At 44.6% G+C, this 19009-nt stretch overlaps 1 protein-coding gene across 2 annotated transcripts in view; it reads left to right on the plus strand.

The window, feature by feature from the left end:
- The window catches only part of ZC3HAV1 (zinc finger CCCH-type containing, antiviral 1), a 74885-nt gene that overhangs the window by 24472 nt on the left and 31404 nt on the right, over nt 1–19009 (plus strand). Inside the window, exons 3-7 of one of the 2 annotated variants that reach the window (XM_050784996.1) lie at nt 6916–7168; nt 11619–12758; nt 13209–13310; nt 15966–16089; nt 18679–18853. In XM_050784996.1, the coding sequence (XP_050640953.1) occupies nt 6916–7168; nt 11619–12758; nt 13209–13310; nt 15966–16089; nt 18679–18853 (1794 nt within the window). The remainder of the gene's footprint in view (nt 1–6915; nt 7169–11618; nt 12759–13208; nt 13311–15965; nt 16090–18678; nt 18854–19009) is intronic. The other variant, XM_050784997.1, reaches the window with a different exon arrangement.

Genomic DNA, 19009 nt, shown 5'->3' on the forward strand with positions numbered 1-19009 from the left:
CCAGAAATTTCTCTCCTATTTGAGGTTTTAAAAGAATGTGAGTCTGGAATACCTCTTCCACTGGGCTGTAAGGGAACCCTGTGTGAGTAAGTATGAGCTGAAGATCTGATAGTAGTCAGACTACTTGATGCTTTAAATCAAGGTGGCTTCTTGGAGGAGATGGACTTTGGAGTGAGGTTGGGAAGATGGCAGGGAAGATGAGGGTAGGCTAAGCTGTTGTAACAGATATCCCCTCAAAACGCAGTGATTCAAATAAAATGTAATTTAGTTTCTCTGTCACTTGATAATCTAGGTCAGGAGTCAGCAATCTATAACCCAGAGGCCAAAGCTGGCCCGCCACCTTTTTTTTTTTTTTTTTTTTTTTTTGAGACAGAGTCTTGCTCTGTCACCCAGGCTGGAGTGCAGTGGCGTGATCTCAGCTCACTGCAACCTCTGCCTCGCAGGTTTAAGCAATTCTTCTGCCTCAGCCTCCCAAGTAGCAGGGATTACAGGTGCCCACCACCATGCCCGGCTAATTTTTATATTTTAATAGAGATGGGGTTTCACCACGTTGGCCAGGCTGACCTCGAACTCCTGCCCTCAAGTGATCTACACACCTTAGCCTCCCAAAGTTCTGGGATTACAGGTGTGAGCCACTGCACCCAGCCTGTTTTTATAAACAAAGTTTTATTGGAACACAACCGTACCTATTCGTTTATGACTGCTTTCACCCTGCAAGGGTGAGTTGAGTAGTTGCAGCAGAAACAGAATGGCCTACAAAGCCTAAAATATTTACTATCCGATCCTGTATGGAAAAGGTTTGCCAACTCTTGGTTTTTCCTGGATGTGGATGGGGGTAGCCTGAGTTGTCAGGCAGCTAGACTTGATGATGTCATCAAGGGACTCAGGTCAGTAGGTCAGCTCTGTTATCTTCAAAAATGTGGCTTCCATCTCCGTGTACAGTGAGTCCGTACTCACTGTCACCATTTTCTAGCCAGTGGAAATGTAGAGAGGAAGTAAATGAAAGGCAAGCAGTTTCCTTTTTTAAAAGATGTGACATGGACATTGTTTATGGCACATCTGCTCAATCACATTGGCCAGAGATTATTACATGTCACACTTAGCTGAAAGGGAGTCTGGGAAATGTAGTTTCTGTCTGGGTAACCATGTGTCTACCTAAAACTTGGGAGTTTCTTTTACTATTAACAGTTTCTTCCACTCAGGAATATAGACTTAAGGATCAGAGAATACTGTTTAAAGACTGGTTTCTGGTCCAATAAAATCCATGAGTAGAGAAGTTAGCCTCACAGTTAAAGAGAGGCATAGAAACATAATGGGTGAGTGGAAGGGATGGAGAAAATGTAAGTAAAATTGAAATTCATTTGCACTTTTTTTTTTTTTTGAGACAGGATCTTTTTCTGTCACCTGGGCTGGAGTGCAGTAGCATGATCAGGGCTCACTGCAGCCTTGACCTCCTGAGCTCAAGTTATTCTCCTGCCTCAGTCCCCCAAGTATCTGGGACTACAGGCATGCACCACCATAACTGGCTAATTTTTTTTTTTTTTTTAAATTTTAGTAGAGACAGGGTCTCACTATGTTGCCCAGGCTGGTCTTGAACTCCTGAGCTCAAGCGATCCTCCTGCCTCAGCCTCTCAAAGTACTAAGATTACAGGCGTGAGCCACTGCACCCAGCTCAGATGCACTTTTATATACAGTGAGATAGCTGTTGGGGACTTCTGGAGGCTTAAACACTTTTTGACTCTGAGCTCAGTGTGTTTCCCTAAGAACTTAAAAAACTTATAACATGAGAAGTGATTTTGAGTTGGCCACTGAGCTCAGGAGAGATATGAGTGCAAGACACATTATAAAGACTTGTTGGGGTTTGGGGGGGAGGAAAATATACCCCATTTTCTCTCCAGCCCCATGCATTCTTCTATCTAGATACTTGGATTTGTTTCTCTGTTTCTCTCTCTCCCTCTTTCTCTGTCTTTCTCTCTCTCTGTCTCTCTCTCTCTCAGGTTCTTACCTGAAGCTTATTTTTAGCTAATAATTTAATTGCCATTTTCCACTTGTGAGAGTTAAGATTCTGGACTGGGAGACTGCATTATTTCCTGAACTAGAGGTCTGAGGAGCTGGTTTCTGGAGTTAGCATGAATTAGTATTGTTGGCATAAGTTTTGTTCAAGAATGTTGGGCAAGAGAAGGCTCTAAAGGAGTGTTTTAACTTGGGGGAGTAGCATGGAATTTTTTCATAGGGCTTTAGCAGTCTCTCTGTCTCTCTCTCTCTCTCTCCCTCTTTCTCTGTCTCTCTCTGTCTCATTTCCAGGAGTCCAAGGTTTAAAGGTCTTGTCTTGGGATATCTATGGGCCTTGGCCTAGATACTAGCCCAGTTCCCCATCACTACCAGCATGGGAAAAATGCCTTATACATCAGCCCTGTTAAAGCTCCTACTGACGATCAGAGACATCCCATCCTTTTCCTTTCATTGAGGGAATGACAAGATGGAGTCTTGCCATGACACTTGAGAGAAGGTATTTTGTGGTCTATCCTTAGTCTAGTGTTAACCTGGAGGCTTGGAAAGGCCATTCATCATGTCTGATCCCTGCTTCAGTTCTTCAAAAGCATCAGGTACTTTTAACATTGGGCCACACATCTATGTTGAGTCCCTGGAGAATAAGGACACTCTTCCTGTATTAGTCCATTTTCATGCTGGTATGAAGACATACCTGAGACTGGGTAATTTATAAAGAGAAAAGGTTTAATTGCTCACAGTTCCGCATGGCTGGGGAGGCCTCAGGAAACTTACAATTGTGGGGATGGCAAAACAGGAACATCTTACATGGCGGCAAGCAAGAGAAGTGAGTGCTAAGCAAAGGGGGAAGCCCTTCATAAAACCATCACATCTTGTGAGAACTCACTATCATGAGAACAGTAGCATGGGGGTAATTGCCCCCATGATTCAATTGCCTCCCACCAGGTCCCTCCCATGAGATGTGGGGATTATGAGAACTACAATTCAAGATGAGATTTGGGTGGGGACAGAGCCAAACCATATCAGTTCCCTTCTCTAGGGAGGAGGTCAGCAGACATGAACCTAAGAGAAGGCGCTGTTGTGTTAAGGGATCCCAGAAGAGCCCACTGACCACAGTGCTGTGAGGGTCCCTCTAGGAAAATGCTCTCATCATGCTTTCATCAAACAGTGCAAAGAAGAGGTCAGCGTCACCCAAGGCTCCCTTTCCATTGTTAGAATTCAGTACCCACAATTAGAGGGTGGGGTGGGGTGGGGTGGGGAGGTTCTTACCTGAAGCTTATTTTTAGCTAATAATTTAATTGCCATTTTTCACTTGTGAGAGTTAAGATTCTGGACTGGGGGACTGCATTATTTCCTGAACTAGAGGTCTGAGGAGCTGATTTCTGGAGTTAGCATGAATTAGTATTGTTGGCATAAGTTTTGTTCAAGAATGCTGGGCAAGAGAAGGCTCTAAAGGAGTGTTTTAACTTGGGGGAGTAGCATGGAATTTTTTCATAGGGCTTTAGCAGGAGGAGTCAGCCAGAGTTCAGCTAATTTCAAGAAGAGTTGGTCCAGGATGGCTCTCTAAAAATGGAGGAATTATCCCTGCAGATTTGCAGCTGTTGTTTTGGGCAATTTGGATTTTTTTTTTTCTTTTTCTTTTTTGAGATGGAGTCTCACTTTGCCTCCCAGGCTGGAGTGCAGTGGTGCAATCTCAGTTCACTGCAACCTCCGTCTCTTGGGTTCAAGCGATTCTCCTGCCTCAGCTTCCTAAGTAGCTGGGATTACAGACGTGCACCACCACACCCGGATAATTTTTTGTATTTTTGGTATAGACAGGGTTTTACCATGTTGGCCAGGCTGGTCTCAAACTCCTGACCTCAGGTGATCCTCCCACCTCAGCCTCCCAAAATGCTGGGATTACAGGTGTGAGCCACCATGCCCAGCCTGAACCACCAAACCTGACTGATTTGGATTTTATCAGAAGGGATGAGGAGGAAGAGAGGGGCTAAGTGCAAGAGGCAGTGCAGAGAAACAGCTTTGTGGTTTACGGGGTGTGAGATGGGGACCACAGTGGAATGTTTCCAGTCACTTCATTGGTTGTTTTGCATTTGTTCAACTAATATTTAAGAGCACGTGCAAGTGTTAGTCACAGTGTTAAAATACTGGAGGTAACCAGTGGGAAGCCACACACTCATCCCTAAAAAACTACATATTCAGGCCAGGCGCGGTGGCTCAAGCCTGTAATCCCAGCACTTTGGGAGGCCGAGATGGGCGGATCAGGAGGTCAGGAGATCGAGACCATCCTGGCTAATACGGTGAAACCCCATCTCTATTAAAAAATAGAAAAAAAAAAAAAATTAGCCAGGCGAGGTGGCGGGCACCTGTAGTCCCAGCTACTTGGAAGGCTAAGGCTGGAGAATGGCGTAAACCCGGGAGGCGGAGTTTGCAGTGAGCTGAGATCCGGCCACTGCACTCCAGCCTGGGCGACAGAGCGAGACTCTGTCTCAAAAAAAAAAAAAAAAAAAAACAACTACATATTCACACTTTTTCATTTTGCTTCGACTTGTGAGAACATAAAAAGATCGGGCAAACCTAACTGCCTGGTATATAAACTTGTACAATTGAAATTTGCTTATTAGGCCGGGCACGGTGGCTCAAGCCTGTAATCCCAGCACTTTGGGAGGCCGAGGCGGGCGGATCACAAGGTCAGGAGATCGAGACCACAGTGAAACCCCGTCTCTACTAAAAATACAAAAAACTAGCCGGGCGCGGTGGCGGGCGCCTGTAGTCCTAGCTACTCAGGAGGCTGAGGCAGGAGAATGGCGTGAACCCAGGAGGCGGAGCTTGCAGTGAGCCGAGATCGCGCCACTGCACTCCAGCCTGGGCAACAGTGTGAGACTCCGTCTCAAAAAAAAAAAAAAAAAAAAAAAAAAAAAAGAAATTTGCTTATTAAAGGAAGAAATGATTTCATTTGGCCTAATGAAGGCAGGAGCATTCTTGTTTAATATCAGCGTGGGAATAGGAATGTTACCAAAACATTATTTGTGAAGTTGCTAATGGTGCTTTTTTGCTACAGTTCAAACTTTAGCGTACATCAGAGTCACCTGGAAGGTTTGTTAAAACACAGACTGTTGGCCGGGCGCGGTGGCTCAAGCCTGTAATCCCAGCACTTTGGGAGGCCGAGACGGGCGAAACACGAGGTCAGGAGATCGAGACCATCCTGGCTAACATGGTGAAACCCCGTCTCTACTAAAAAATACAAAAAACTAGCCAGGCGAGGTGGCGGGCGCCTGTAGTCCCAGCTACTCGCGAGGCTGAGGCAGGAGAATGGCGTAAACCCGGGAGGTGGAGCTTGCAGTGAGCTGAGATCTGGCCAATGCACTCCAGCCTGGATGACAGAGCCAGACTCTGTCTCAAAAAAAAAAAAAAAACAAAAAAAAAAAAAAAAAAAAAAAACAGACTGTTGGGGCCCACCTCTGATGGTTCTGACTCTATGGATATAGGCAAGTGCCTGAAGATTTACATTTCTAACAAGTTTACAGGTAGTACTGATGGTGCTGGTCCAGGGACCATACTTTGAGAATCGCTGGTCTAGAGTCTAGAATCTGGATAATAGACTTGATAGCAGTTGCCTATATCTATTTGAATCATGTTTTAGCGATTGTCCATGTGGCTAAATCATTGCTAGTGGGGGTTGAATCATGGCTTTGCCATCTAGACAGATCACAGTGAACGATACTGATCTGGTTTGCTCAGAGTCTATAGAAATGACTCATTAAAATCTCTGAAATTCAGGTTTCTTACTAATTATATTGGTTTCCTCATTTCATGGTTCAAACACTTGCATCACACGTTATATTTTCCATAACACATTTACAAATTGTGTTATTTAGTCTGCTTAACAACTTGGTTTTTGTAGACAGAACAAATCTTTTTCTCCTGTTACAGCAAAGGAAACAGAGGCTAAGAGTAGGTAAGGAGTCTCTTGAGGTCACACAACTGCTTCCAGGGCCTCAGATTTTAAAACCAGCATCCTCCAGTTCTGTATCATATGGCCTGGCCTCAGCTGCAGTATTTTCTCTGCCCTCTTTCCAGTAGGAACTACATCCCTTCAGAACTGGTCACATACATGTATGTATTTGGATGGAAATATAAAACTTATCTTCTTTAGGCAATCTTTTGAGAAATGTCATTCTGCCTAGCAGAGACTAAATTTTAGATTTCCAAACAGTTGCAGGTAAGACCCATGTGTCCTTTTCTTTTCTTTTTTTTTTTTTTTTGAGACGGAGTCTCGCTCTGTCGCCCAGGCTGGAGTGCAGTGGCCGGATCTCAGCTCACTGCAAACTCCGCCTCCTGGGTTCACGCCATTCTCCTGCCTCAGCCTCCCGAGCAGCTGGGACTACAGGCGCCTGCCACCTCGCCCAGGTAGTTTTTTGTATTTTTTAGTAGAGATGGGGTTTTACCGGGTTAGCCAGGATGGTATCGATCTCCCGACCTCGTGATCCGCCCGTCTCGGCCTCCCAAAGTGCTGGGATTACAGGCGTGAGCCACCGCGCCCAGCTCCATGTGTCCTTTTCATTGCAAAGCGAGTTGATAACCAAAGATGAGCTTTCCTATGCTGGGTTCCTTCATGATATAGGGCTCACTTTGGGTCCTGTTTGTAGCTAACCAGTTTACATTGATTCTTCCGAGGGTTTTCAAATTCATCAGTATCTTTTAGTTAGTCTGTGGGCCTCTTCTGCCCCAAGTAAATCACCAATTGAATGTGACTCATCAAAGATTGTAGAATATGCGTGTATTTTTCCTCCTTTGGTATATCTCTGTTTGCTTCAGAGATTTTTGCACACGTGAGCTTGCCTTAATTAATGTTTGGCAGATACAAGAAGGTGTTTTGACTCTGGCTATTGTTTCTCCCTTCTGTAGATATGCAAAAATTATAAGGGAGAGGGTCGGCAGCAGATTTGTAACCAGCAGCCACCGTGTTCAAGACTCCACATCTGTGACCACTTCACCCGAGGCAACTGTCGTTTTCCCAACTGCCTCCGGTCCCATAACCTGATGGACAGAAAGGTGCTGGCCATCATGAGGGAGCACGGGCTGAACCCCGACGTGGTGCAGAATATCCAGGACATCTGCAACAGCAAGCATATGCAGAAGAATCCCCCGGGACCCAGAGGTAAAGGCCTTTTCTTTTCCAATTGTGTGAACTCTTTTTTTTTTTTTTTGAAACAGAGTATCTCTCTGTCACTCACACTGGAGTGCAGTGGCATGATCTCAGCTCACCGCAACCTCTGCCTCCCAGGTTCAAGTGATTCTCCTGCCTCTGCCTCCGGAGTCGCTGGGATTACGGGTGCCCACCACCACACCCAGCTAATTTTTGTATAAATTAGAGGCAAGGTTTCGCCATGTTGGCCAGGCTGGCCTTGAACTCCTGACCTCAGATGATCTCCTTGCCTCAGCCTTTCAAAGTGCTGGGATTACAGGCATCAGCCACTGCACCCGGCCAATTGTGTGAACTTTCAAATCAGCAGAAATCGCAACAAAGAAAAACTTTGCCATAAAAACTCTACCTTGCCACGTAAAACTCTTCATTTTCCCTTCCAAACTTCATGCATATGCATACACCATTTTTACATAATTATAATGGTAGTATACATGCAATGTTTGCAATTCAATTTTTATGCTTAGCACTATTGCTGCCCCCCAGGTTTAATTTTTTTTTTTTTTTTTTTGAGACACAGTCTTGCTCTGTCACCTAGACTGGAGTGTAGTGGCACGATCTTGGCTCACTGCAACCTCTGCCTCCCGAGTTCAGGCAATTCTCCTGCCTCAGCCTCCCAAGTAGCTGGGACTACAGGTGCCTGCCACCACGCCCGGCTAATTTTTGTATTTTTAGTAGAGATGGGGTTTCACCATATTGGCCAGGCTGGTCTTGAACTCCTGACCTTGTGATCCACTTGCCTCGGCCTCCCAAAGTGCTGGGATTACAGGCGTGAGCCACCACGCCCGGCCAGCCCCCCAGGTTTAAAAAGTGTGTATCATTTTCCTAAAAACAAATTAATAAAGCTTTTTTTTTTTTTTTTTTTTTGAGACGGAGTCTCTCTCTGTCGCCCAGGCTGGAGTGGCAGGATCTCAGCTCACTGAAAGCTCCACCCCCCGGGTTCATGCCATTCTCCTGCCTCAGCCTCCCGAGTAGCTGGGACTACAGGCGCCCGCCACAACGCCCAGCTAATTTTTTTGTATTTTTAGTAAAGACAGGGTTTCACCATGTTAGCCAGGATGGTCTCGATCTCCTGACCTTGTGATCCACCTAGGCCTCCCAAAGTGCTGGGATTACAGGCATGAGCCACAGCGCCCAGCATTTTTTTTTTTTGAAATACAGTCTCGCTCTGTCGCCCAGGCTGGAGTGCAATGATACGATCTTGGCTCACTGCAACCTCCATCTTCCGGGTTCACGACATTCTCCTGCCTCAGCCTCCTAAGTAGCTGGGACTACAGGCACCTGCCACCACACCCGGTTAATTTTTTTTTTGTATTTTTAGTAGAAACGAGGTTTCACTGTGTTAGCCAGGATAATATCCATCTCCTGACCTCATGATCCACCCCCCTCAGCCTCCCAAAGTGCTGGGATTACAGGCGTGAGCCACCGCGCCCGGCCTAAAGGTTTTTTTTTTTAAGGAAAAGAAGCAAACATAAAATTGTTTAGATTTACCAGCTGTTAACATTTTGTCCCAATTGCTTTAGCACTTTCTATCTATACATACATACAGCTCCACACGTAGAACATTTTGGTGGTTAAAGCATTTGATATATGCAAATATCATGACATTTCACACCTGAATATATCAGCATGTATCTCCTCAGAACAAGACCATTCTCTTACATATTCACAAGACAATTAATACAGAAAATTTATTATTGATGCAAAACTATGTACAATTTAATTTATGGTCCTCAGTGCCATTTCTTTAAAAAAAAAAAAAAACCAATATTTTAAAATTTCTAAAAAAATCACAATGACTCCCATTCCCTCTTTTCCCCATCCCCTGGCAACTAACATTCTGCTTTCTGTTTGTATGAATTTGACAACCCTAGGTACCTCATATAAGTGGAGTCGTACAATATTTATCCTTTTCTGACTGGCTTATTTCGCTTAGCAGGATGACCTCAGGGTTCATCCATGTTATAGCATATGTCAGAATGAATAATATTTCATTGTATGTATATAATTATATATTTTTTATTCATTCATCTGTCGATGGACATTTGGGTCATTTCCAGTTTGACTATTGTGAATAATGCTGCTGTAAATATGGTGCACAGAAGCCACTTTAAGACCCCGTTTTCAGTTCTTTGGGGGTGTATAATCTGAAGTAGAATTGCTGAATCACATGGTAATTCTATGTTTAAGTTTTTGAGGAATGATCCTACCTTTTTTTGTAGCAGCTGTGTCATTTTTCATTTCTGCCAGCAATGCACACGGGTTCACATTTCTCACATCCTCTATCATTTCGTGTTTTCTGATTTTTTTTTTTAAATAATAGCCATCCTAAGGAGTATGAAGTGCTATTATTACTTTTTTTTTTTTTCTTTTTTTGAGACAGTGTCTCACTCTGTCACCCAGGCTGGAGTTCAGTGGTGTGACCTCAGCTCACTGCAATGGCCGCCTCCTGGGTTCAAGTGATTCTTCTGCCTCAGTCTCCCAGGTAGCTGGGATTAGAAGTGCCTGCCACCATGCCCAGCTAATTTTTGTATTTTTAGTAGAGATAGGGTTTCAACATATTGGCCAAGCTGGTCTTGAACTCCTGACCTCAAGTGATCCACCCACCTTAGCCTCCCAAAGTGCTGGGATTCCAGGCATGAGCCACTGTGCCCAGCCAAGTGCTCCTATTTCTGAAGCATTTTCATATTATATAATGACATTCATTTTTAATGTCTTTATAAAAGTGGATGTAGAAAAGGTGAATTTTATAAAGCAGATAGAATACATGATTCTAAGATTCTGTGCAAAGTAATGAACAATTAAATTTCCTTATATTTGGGAAATGGTTTATCATTTACAAGGGACTTTCACCCCAAATAAATATTTCATCATTGTTCCTCACAGTGAAACCACAAAGAAAGGCAGATATGTCATTTATTAGCCTTACTTAAGGGGGAAAAGAAACTGAGACTCAGAAATAGTAAGAAACTTCTATTGCAAGCAGTCTCAGCTCATTTTTAGAAGAATGAAGGATAATACAATGAAGAAATAAAAGGTAACATTTTCAAGACCTCACACCACTAGAAAGTAGCAGAGTGCATGTTCTGATCCCATATCTAATGTTTTTTCTCCCACACTACAGTGGCCTCGGAACAGGGGAACGTCTGGAGGGATGGGTTTTGGTGGTAGCTTCTCAATGTAAACTTACTGTGAATGAGAAAGATCTGTATATGTTTTCACTTCTAGTTAATCTCCCGAGTGAAGCCTTTTCTTGACAGGAGGAGGGTGTTTGCTTTTACTACATTACTGCTGCCCCCTGGGGTTTGGAAGAGAAAAAACGTCTCTTCTACCCCTTCTCCACACAAAAAACACAACTCACACACACACGAGCACACGTGCACACCTCACATTCACACACCACACGTGCACATGTGCCTCAAACACAGGCATGCGCGTCTTCCACATGTACCCCCAGCACACACACACACCCCCCCCACATAAACATCACATGCACCCACGCCACACACACACTCCACACGTGCTCACAAACACACCCTACTCCTTCCTTCCTCCCTGCTTCCAGGAGGGTGTGACCTGTCAAGTTTCTAGAGGGAGGCCAGTTCCCTCCAGGCCACACTGCTTTGTCGATGTTGACTTCTGATACACTTTGGCCTTATGGAGTGGGATGAAGAAAACTAGGAAAATTTCCGGCTTAAACAAAGTCAGGCCTTTAGACTGTGGTTTCATTTTCTGTTGGTTTGTTTGAAGCATTGTGAATCTGTCAATAGCCAGGTACACCCATATCACAATACGGGCAAAATTGAATGCTTTCTGGAAAATCTTCTCTGATTTGCCCTAATCTGTCTCTCTCCATTGACCACAGTGGTGAATGTTGACTCAGGACCAGGAGATAGTGGACAGCCCCACCTAAAAGTTTTGGGGTTTGGGGGCTACTTTGAGTCCCAGAAGAGAGCCTGGGTCTCACTATCATCCTAGGCCATGGAATGACGTGCTCTGCCGTGCAGGCAGAATGTCAGGATTCTTTCATCAACTGACACAGTCAGTGAGCACCTGTAGTCCCAGCTACTAAGGAGTCTGAGGCGGGAGGATCGCTGGAGCCCAGGTGTTCGAGGTTGCAGTGAGCTGTGGTCGGGCCACTGCATTCCAGCCTGGGCAACAGAGCAACACTCCATCTCTTAAAAAAAAAAAAAATTTCCCGTCATTGTCAAACCACTCACCTTCAAGATTTTTACACGTCAAACCACCCATCTTCAAGATTTTTACACATCAGATTAGGCCAAGTAATTTGATAGCACTTGGATAGCAAGGCTGGAAAAGCAAAGAGGAGGAAGGGTGGTAGGAACTCAGTTACATTAACTCCAGTGTTCATTACTTTGTTTCATTTTGGCTTTTTCTCCCCTAGCTCCTTCTTCACATCGTAGAAACATGGCGTATAGGGCTAGAAGCAAAAGCAGAGATCGGTTCTTTCAGGGCAGCCAAGAATTTCTTGCGTCTGCTTCAGCGTCTGCTGAGAGGTCCTGCACGCCTAGTCCAGATCCGAGCAGCCACAGGGCTTCCCTGGAGGACACGCCTGTGGATGATCTCACCCACAAGTTCACGTATCTGGGGAGTCAGGATCGCGCTCGGCCTCCCTCAGGCTCGTCCAAGGCTACCGATCTCGGAGGAACAAGTCAGGCCGGAGCAAGCCGGAGGTTTTTAGAGAACGGCAGTCAAGAGGACCTCTTGCATGGAAATCCAGGCAACACTTACCTTGCTTCCAATTCAACACCAGCCCCCAAGTGGAAGAGCCCCACATCCTGGACGAACGACCAAGGCGCCAGGAGAAAGACCGTGTTTCCTCCCACGCTGCCTGCCGCCCTCTCTTCTCTTGGCTCTCTGCAAACACCTGAAGCTGTGACCACCAGAAAGGGCGCAGGCTTGCTTTCCTCAGACTACAGGAACATCAATGGCAAAAGTGGAACTCAGGACGTCCAGCCTGGCCCTCTTTTTAATAATAATGCTGATGGAGTGGCCACAGATACAACTTCTACCAGATCCTTAAATTACAAAAGCACAAGCAGCAGTCAGAGAGAAATATCAACACCTAGGACTCAGGATGCTGGACCTGCTTCCCGAGATGTTCAGGCCACTGGCAGAATCACAGATGATGCTGGCCCAAGAGTGGCACTTGTTAATGGTAAATACAAAGGGAAGAAACTTGGGGCTAGTGCATTTGTTCACGATACACCAAATGGCTCTAGTCAAGTGGCAGATAAAACTACTGACGTAGAAAAAACTGGTGCCACTGGTTTTGGCTTCACAATGGCAGTCATGGTGGAGAAAGATAAGTTACGTTCTGGAAGTCAGAGTCTGAGGAGCCTGGTCCCCACCACACCTGGGGAATCCACTGCCTCTGCACAAGTCAGCACTCTGCCTCAGTCACCTGCTGCGCTTTCCTCAAGCAACAGAGCTGCAGTATGGAGGGCCCAGGGGCAGAACTGCACCCAGGTTCCTGTTTCCCCTGCCAGTGAGCTCACAAGGAAGACAACAGGCTCTGCTCAGTGTAAGTCACTGAAGGACAAACGGGCCCCTGTGTCTTGAGTCTGCAGCAGAGTGGCTATGGCTGCCGGGTTTTCCTGGCATGTTCCCCAGTTCTTAAAGGGTAAAGAGTTAGAGGGTTTTGGTTAAGGGGTGGTCTGGTGAGGAGGTTGACTAGTGAAGACAGGGAACCACCAACCAGTAGAACCACAGGGAATAAGCTGCCACATTTATTGACAATAGGAATATTTCAACTATGATTTAAGAAATAAACACAACTTTCACAGGACTCTGAGGTCCACATTTTTGTTTTATGGAGGGGCTGTCTAGACACTCATGAGAAACACATAAATCATAGGAATTTTCTTGAACATGGCCTGCATTTCAGATATTCTTTCCCATTGTGAGACCAAGTGCCTTGATTTTTGGTTTAAACATTACAATCAGCATACATGCATACTTTTTTGTTTCATAGATTCTTTATCTGATGTCACAAGTACCACATCTTCTAGGGTGGATGATCATGGCTCAAAGGAAATTTGTCTTGACCATCTGTATAAGGGTTGTCCGTTTAATGGTGAGTAACCTAAGGACTTTTCTGTAAGCTTCTACCTTTTGGCCATTGTAAATAACGCTGCTATGAACATGGGTGTGCAAATGTCTTCTCAAAACCCGGCTTTCAATTCTTTTAGATATATACACAGAAGTGGAGTTGGGGGATCATACAGTACTTCTTTTAATTTTTTTTTTTTTGCGGAACTTTTTTTTTTTTTTTTTTTTTTTGAGACAGAGTCTCGCTCTGTCGCCCAGGCTGGAGTGCAGTGGCGCGATCTCGGCTCACTGCAAGCTCCGCCTCCCGGGTTCACGCCATTCTCCTGCCTCAGCCTCCCGAGTAGCTGGGACTACAGGCGCCCACAACCGCGCCCGGCTAATTTTTTGTATTTTTAGTTGAGACGGGGTTTCACTGTGGTCTCGATCTCCTGACTTGTGATCCGCCCGCCTCGGCCTCCCAAAGTGCTGGGATTACAGACACTTGTTCTTTTTGTGTGTATTTGTTTGCCTTTTTTGTTTGTTTATTTGTTTTGAGACGAAGTCTCGTTCTGTCACCCAGGATGGAGTGCAGTGGTGCAATCTCAGCTCACTGCAACCTCTGCCCCCTGGGTTCAAGTGATTCTCATGCCTCAGCCTCCCAAGTAGCTGGGATTACAGGCGTGTGCCACCACGTCCGGCTAACTTTTGTATTTTTGGTAGAGACGGGGTTTTGGCACATTGGCCAGACTGGTCTTGAACTCCTGACCTCAAGTGATCCACCCGCCTCGGCCTTCTAAAGTGCTGAGATTACAGGCATGAACCACTGCGCCCAGTCACTGTTTGTCTTTGATAGCAGCCATTCTAACAAGTGTGAGTTGTGGACTATAATGAGTGGTTATGTACTTTTCAATCAGCCAAGTCTCAAGTGGGGCCACTCTATGGGTGTCCCTCCAGTGTCTAAACTTGTCTTTTTTGTTAGTTTGTTTTAGAGCTGTCACACATCTTTATTTTGAGTATTTCAAAACAATTTAAACATAATATAATGCAAATTTTGAAAAACAGAACTATTTTCTATCCTCCTGTATTGTAGCTTATAACATCTATTCATTCTTTAGCCGGCATTTCTGCAATGGGTATCTTTTTTATGCCTAGCCCTGTGCCAAATATGCAAAGGGGATGTAAGCTAAACCATAGTGCAGCCTTCTCTTTAGTGACTTTGTAATTAAGGTAGGGCATGAAAACATCCATAAAATGCTAGGCACAGTGGCTTACGCCTGTAATCCCAGAACTTTGGGAGGCTGAGGCAGATAGATCACTTGAGGCCAGGAGTTCAAGACAGTCTGGCCATCATGGTGAAAACCCATCTCTACTAAAAATACAAAAGTTAGCCGGGCGTGGCGGCACAGGCCTGTAATCCCTGCTACTCGGGAGGCTGAGGCAGGGGAATCTCTTTAACCCGGGAGGTGGAGGTTGCAGTGAGCCAAGATCGCGCCACTGCACTCCAGCCTGGGCGACAGAGTGAGTGAGACTCTGCCTCAAAACAAAAACAAAAACAAACAAACAAAAAATCCGCAAATGAGAAAACTGTGTGCAGTAAGTAAAAACTTATACAAAATTAACCCCCAACTGAGTATTGGGTACTGGCTAAAGGAATGCAAAAAATACAAGTCAGATGGAGATGGAGTGAGATTCGTTAGGAGAATCTTTCTGGAAGAGATGAACTGTAGGCCAGGGCTTCAAGGAAATACAGGCTGTTGCCTCTGCTGGAGAGCATTTTGGCTTAATACACTTGGGGGGGTGCAGAAAGGGTAACTAAATTTCTGATTACCTCATATTTCTTTTTTTTTTTTTTTTTTGAGACAGAGTCTCGCTCTGACACCCAGGCTGGAGTGCAGTAGCCAGATTTCAGCTCACTGCAAGCTCCGCCTCCCGGGTTCATACCATTCTTCTTCCTCAGCCTCCCGAGTAGCTGGGACTACAGGCACCCGCCACCACGCCCGGCTAGTTTTTTGTATTTTTTAGTAGAGACGGGGTTTCACCGTGTTAGCCAGGATGGTCTCGATCGCCTGACCTCGTGATCCGCCTGTCTCGGCCTCCCAAAGTGTTGGGATTACAGGCTTGAGCCACTGCGCCCGGCCACCTCATATTTCTATCTGGATAGAGTGACTTTGGGGGTAGTGGAGAATTTTTGTTTTGTTTTGTGTTTTTTTTTTTTTTTTTGAGACAGAATTTCACTCTGTCACCCAGGCTGCGGTGCAGTGGAGTGATCTCGGCTCACTGCAACCTCCACCTCCCAGGTTCAAGTGATTCTCCTGCCTCAGTCTCCCAAGTAGCTGGGATTACAGGCACTCACTAGCATGCTTGGCTAATTTTTGTATTTTTAGTAGAGACAGGATTTCATCATGTTGGCTAGGCTGGTCTTGAACTCCTGGCCTCAATTGATCTGCCTGTCTCGGCCTCCCAAAGTGGTGGGATTACAGGCGTGAGCTGCCACGCCTGGCCTGAATTTTTGTTTTCTGATGCATCTCCAAGGTAATGAAGGAACCTGGAAAATGGACACACGGCAATGTCAGCAGGTATAGATGGGACCTGTCTGGCAGGGGGCAGGCAGGAATGGATGGGGAAAGCTGGCAGTGAACTTGACTGAATTGTTTAGAATCCCCGCTCAACAGTCCCTCAGACCCCCTCTTTGTCTTTGTAGGTAGCTGCAGCAAAGTCCACTTCCATCTGCCTTACCGGTGGCAGATGTTTATTGGTGAAACCTGGACGGACTTCAAGCCCATGGAGATGATCGAGGAAGCCTACTCTGACCCCAGAATCCACGTGTAAGTTGGTGACTGTACTCTGGCTTTCAAGAGTCCAACATTATCAAAGGGAAGCATTAGTGCTATTCTTAGGGGAAAAAGAAAAAAACACTCTTCCATCGGAATCCCATTCCAGATACTTCTTGAGATAAAAATGGCAAGTGCCTGCCAAGTTAATGAAGGGAAAACACTGCTGGGTGGATTTGAGGTCACACTGAGCCTGGCTAATACTAGAGATCCTGGGAATGTCTGCTAACTCAAATGAATCAAACGGTGACATGATTATTTGTTTAGTTGATAGTTGTCTGTGTCCTGCAGAAAAACACAATGCAGAGGCTGGTTTGTATCCTGATCAATTCATCACGGAACTATTAAAAGTACTAAATGATTTAGGATGAAAGAGCCTTTGGCTTAACTTCATAGTTTAAAAACATGATTTGAATAATTTCATATAGTTTTAGTGTGGAATTTTGTTGTGGACTTTAGCATTTAATACCTTCCTTATGTTTGCTATTTTCTCTAGCCTGGAGTTGTCTAAGAGGGTACCTTACATTTCTGCTTCTGGCTGAGCATCGTTGTTCATGCTTATAATCCTAGCACTTTGGGAGGCTAAGGCAGGAGGATCACTTGAGCTCAGGAGTTTGAGATTAGTCTGGGCAACATGATGAAACCCTGTCTCTACCAACAATACAAAAACTAGCCAGGCGTGGTGGCACGCACCTATGGTCCTAGCTACTCGGGAGGCTGATGTGAGAGGATCACTGGAGCCCAAGAAGTAGAGGCTGCAGTGAGCCGTGATTGTGCCACCACACTCCAGCCTGGAAGACAGAGTGAGACCCTGTCTCAAAAATAAGTAAAAACATTTCTCCTTCTGGAAGAGCTGAAATGGGTGATACCCATATGACCATATTTATCTATGGTGTGCAGGGATATAAGAAACATCCCAGTTTAACAAGGAAATTCTTTAGGGGGAAAAGTTACATTACTTTTCATCATATGAGAATTTAGTGATTTGGGGGTGGGAATTCTGTGTTGCTGCATTTTTACCACTAGAGGGCGACATCAGCTATTTTCTTGTTGCTATGTCTCTATTTCCGCCCCCAGGCAAGTGGAGAGCAGGGTTTCTCAACCTGAGCACTACTGACATTTTGGGCCAGATAGTTGTTTGCTCTCAGGGCTGTTTAGCGCTATTCCTAGCCTCAAAACACAGATGACAGGGAGCACCACCCCCCACCAGCCCTGCTGGTTGTCATAACCCAAAATGTCTTCAGATGTTGTAAAATATCCACGGAGGTCAAAATCGTTCCTGATTGAGAACCACTGATCTAAGAGGTCTTTTTTTAGAGCAGCAGTTCTCAAACTTTTTGGTCAGAGAACTCCGCAACACTTAAAATGTATTCAGGATCCAAGGCCGGGCGCGGTGGCTTATGCCTGTAATCCCAGCACTTTGGGAGGCCAAGGCGGGCAGATCACAAAGTCAGGAGTTTGAGACCAGCCTGGCCAACATAGTGAAACCCCGTCTCTACTAAAAAAAAATACAAAATGTTAGCTGGGCGTGGTGGTGGGCGCCTGTAATTCCAGCTACTTGGGAGGCTGAGGCAGGAGAATAGCTTGAACCCAGGAGGCAGAGGTTGCAGTGAGCCGAGATTGCGCCACTGCACTCCAGTCCAGGCAACAGAGCGAGACTCTCTCTGTCTCGAAAGAAAAAAAAAATGTATTCAGGATCCCAAAGAATTTCTGTTTATGTGGAATATATAAATTCTGTTTATGAGCTATCAATATTTACCATATTAAAAATTAAAACTGAGAACAATTACATATTTGATTCACTTAAAAATAAGAATAAGCTTGCTATATGTTAACATAATGAAATATTTCATGTAACTATATTTAATACTATATACATACTCATGTATGCCCATTTAATATACATACCCAGATATATAACTGTGTGTATTTATATATGTATATATAATATTTATATGGATAATTATAAAATAACTGTTTTCCAAAACAAAAAATTTATTGAGAGGAATTTTATATTTTTGCAAAATAATGTCTGGCATGATAGAAGATAACTAGATTCTCATATCTGCTTCCTTATTCAATCTGCTGTGAAATCATATATTGCATAGCCTCTGGAAAATTTTGTCGTGTATTCATGAGAGAATGAAAGTGAAAAAAGCAAATAATGTTTAATGTTATTATGAAAATAACTTTAACCTTGCCAAATTTCCACAACGGTCTCCACATTTTGATAACGATTTAAATAATAATAAATAATTTAAAAAATGGACCAAACGTGAGTTTCTAACTTACTTTCTAACATTGAGCCAATCAGGAGTTTTGTGGGCATAGTTTTATTTTGGGATTTTTCTGAAGGAAGAATGCACCATGTGACACCATTAATTATGTGGTGCAGACAAGTCACTTTCCTTTTCCTCTCTGCGTTTCCATGTTTCTTTTATGTATAGGACCTGGAGCTATGGAAAGAAAACTTGAAGATCTATTTTAGGAAAGTTTAATTCTGCGCTCTCATTAGGGAAGACGAGATTGTAGAAAACAGGGGTCTATGAAACATTATGTTAACTTAATACTTTTCTCTCTCAGCTGTTCTGTAGGAAGTTATACAATCAATTTTCGGGAAATGAGTTGTGATTTCATTCCTATCCGACGCCTTTCCACTCCTTCTTCTGTCACCAAGCCAGCCAATTCTGTCTTCACCACCAAATGGATTTGGTATTGGAAGAATGAATCTGGCACATGGATTCAGTATGGAGAAGAGGTGAGCACTGTTCCTCTTTGTAGAGGGCTCTTGTTTAAACTTGTCAACTTAAAAAGAACACTATTGGCTGGGCGCGGTGGCTCACGCCTGTAATCCCAGCACTTTGGGAGGCCAAGGCAGGCGAATCATCTGAGGTCAGGAGTTTGAGACCAGCCT

Source organism: Macaca thibetana, chromosome 3 (assembly GCF_024542745.1).
Source record: "Macaca thibetana thibetana isolate TM-01 chromosome 3, ASM2454274v1, whole genome shotgun sequence".
In the NCBI taxonomy this organism is placed as follows: domain Eukaryota; kingdom Metazoa; phylum Chordata; class Mammalia; order Primates; family Cercopithecidae; genus Macaca; species Macaca thibetana.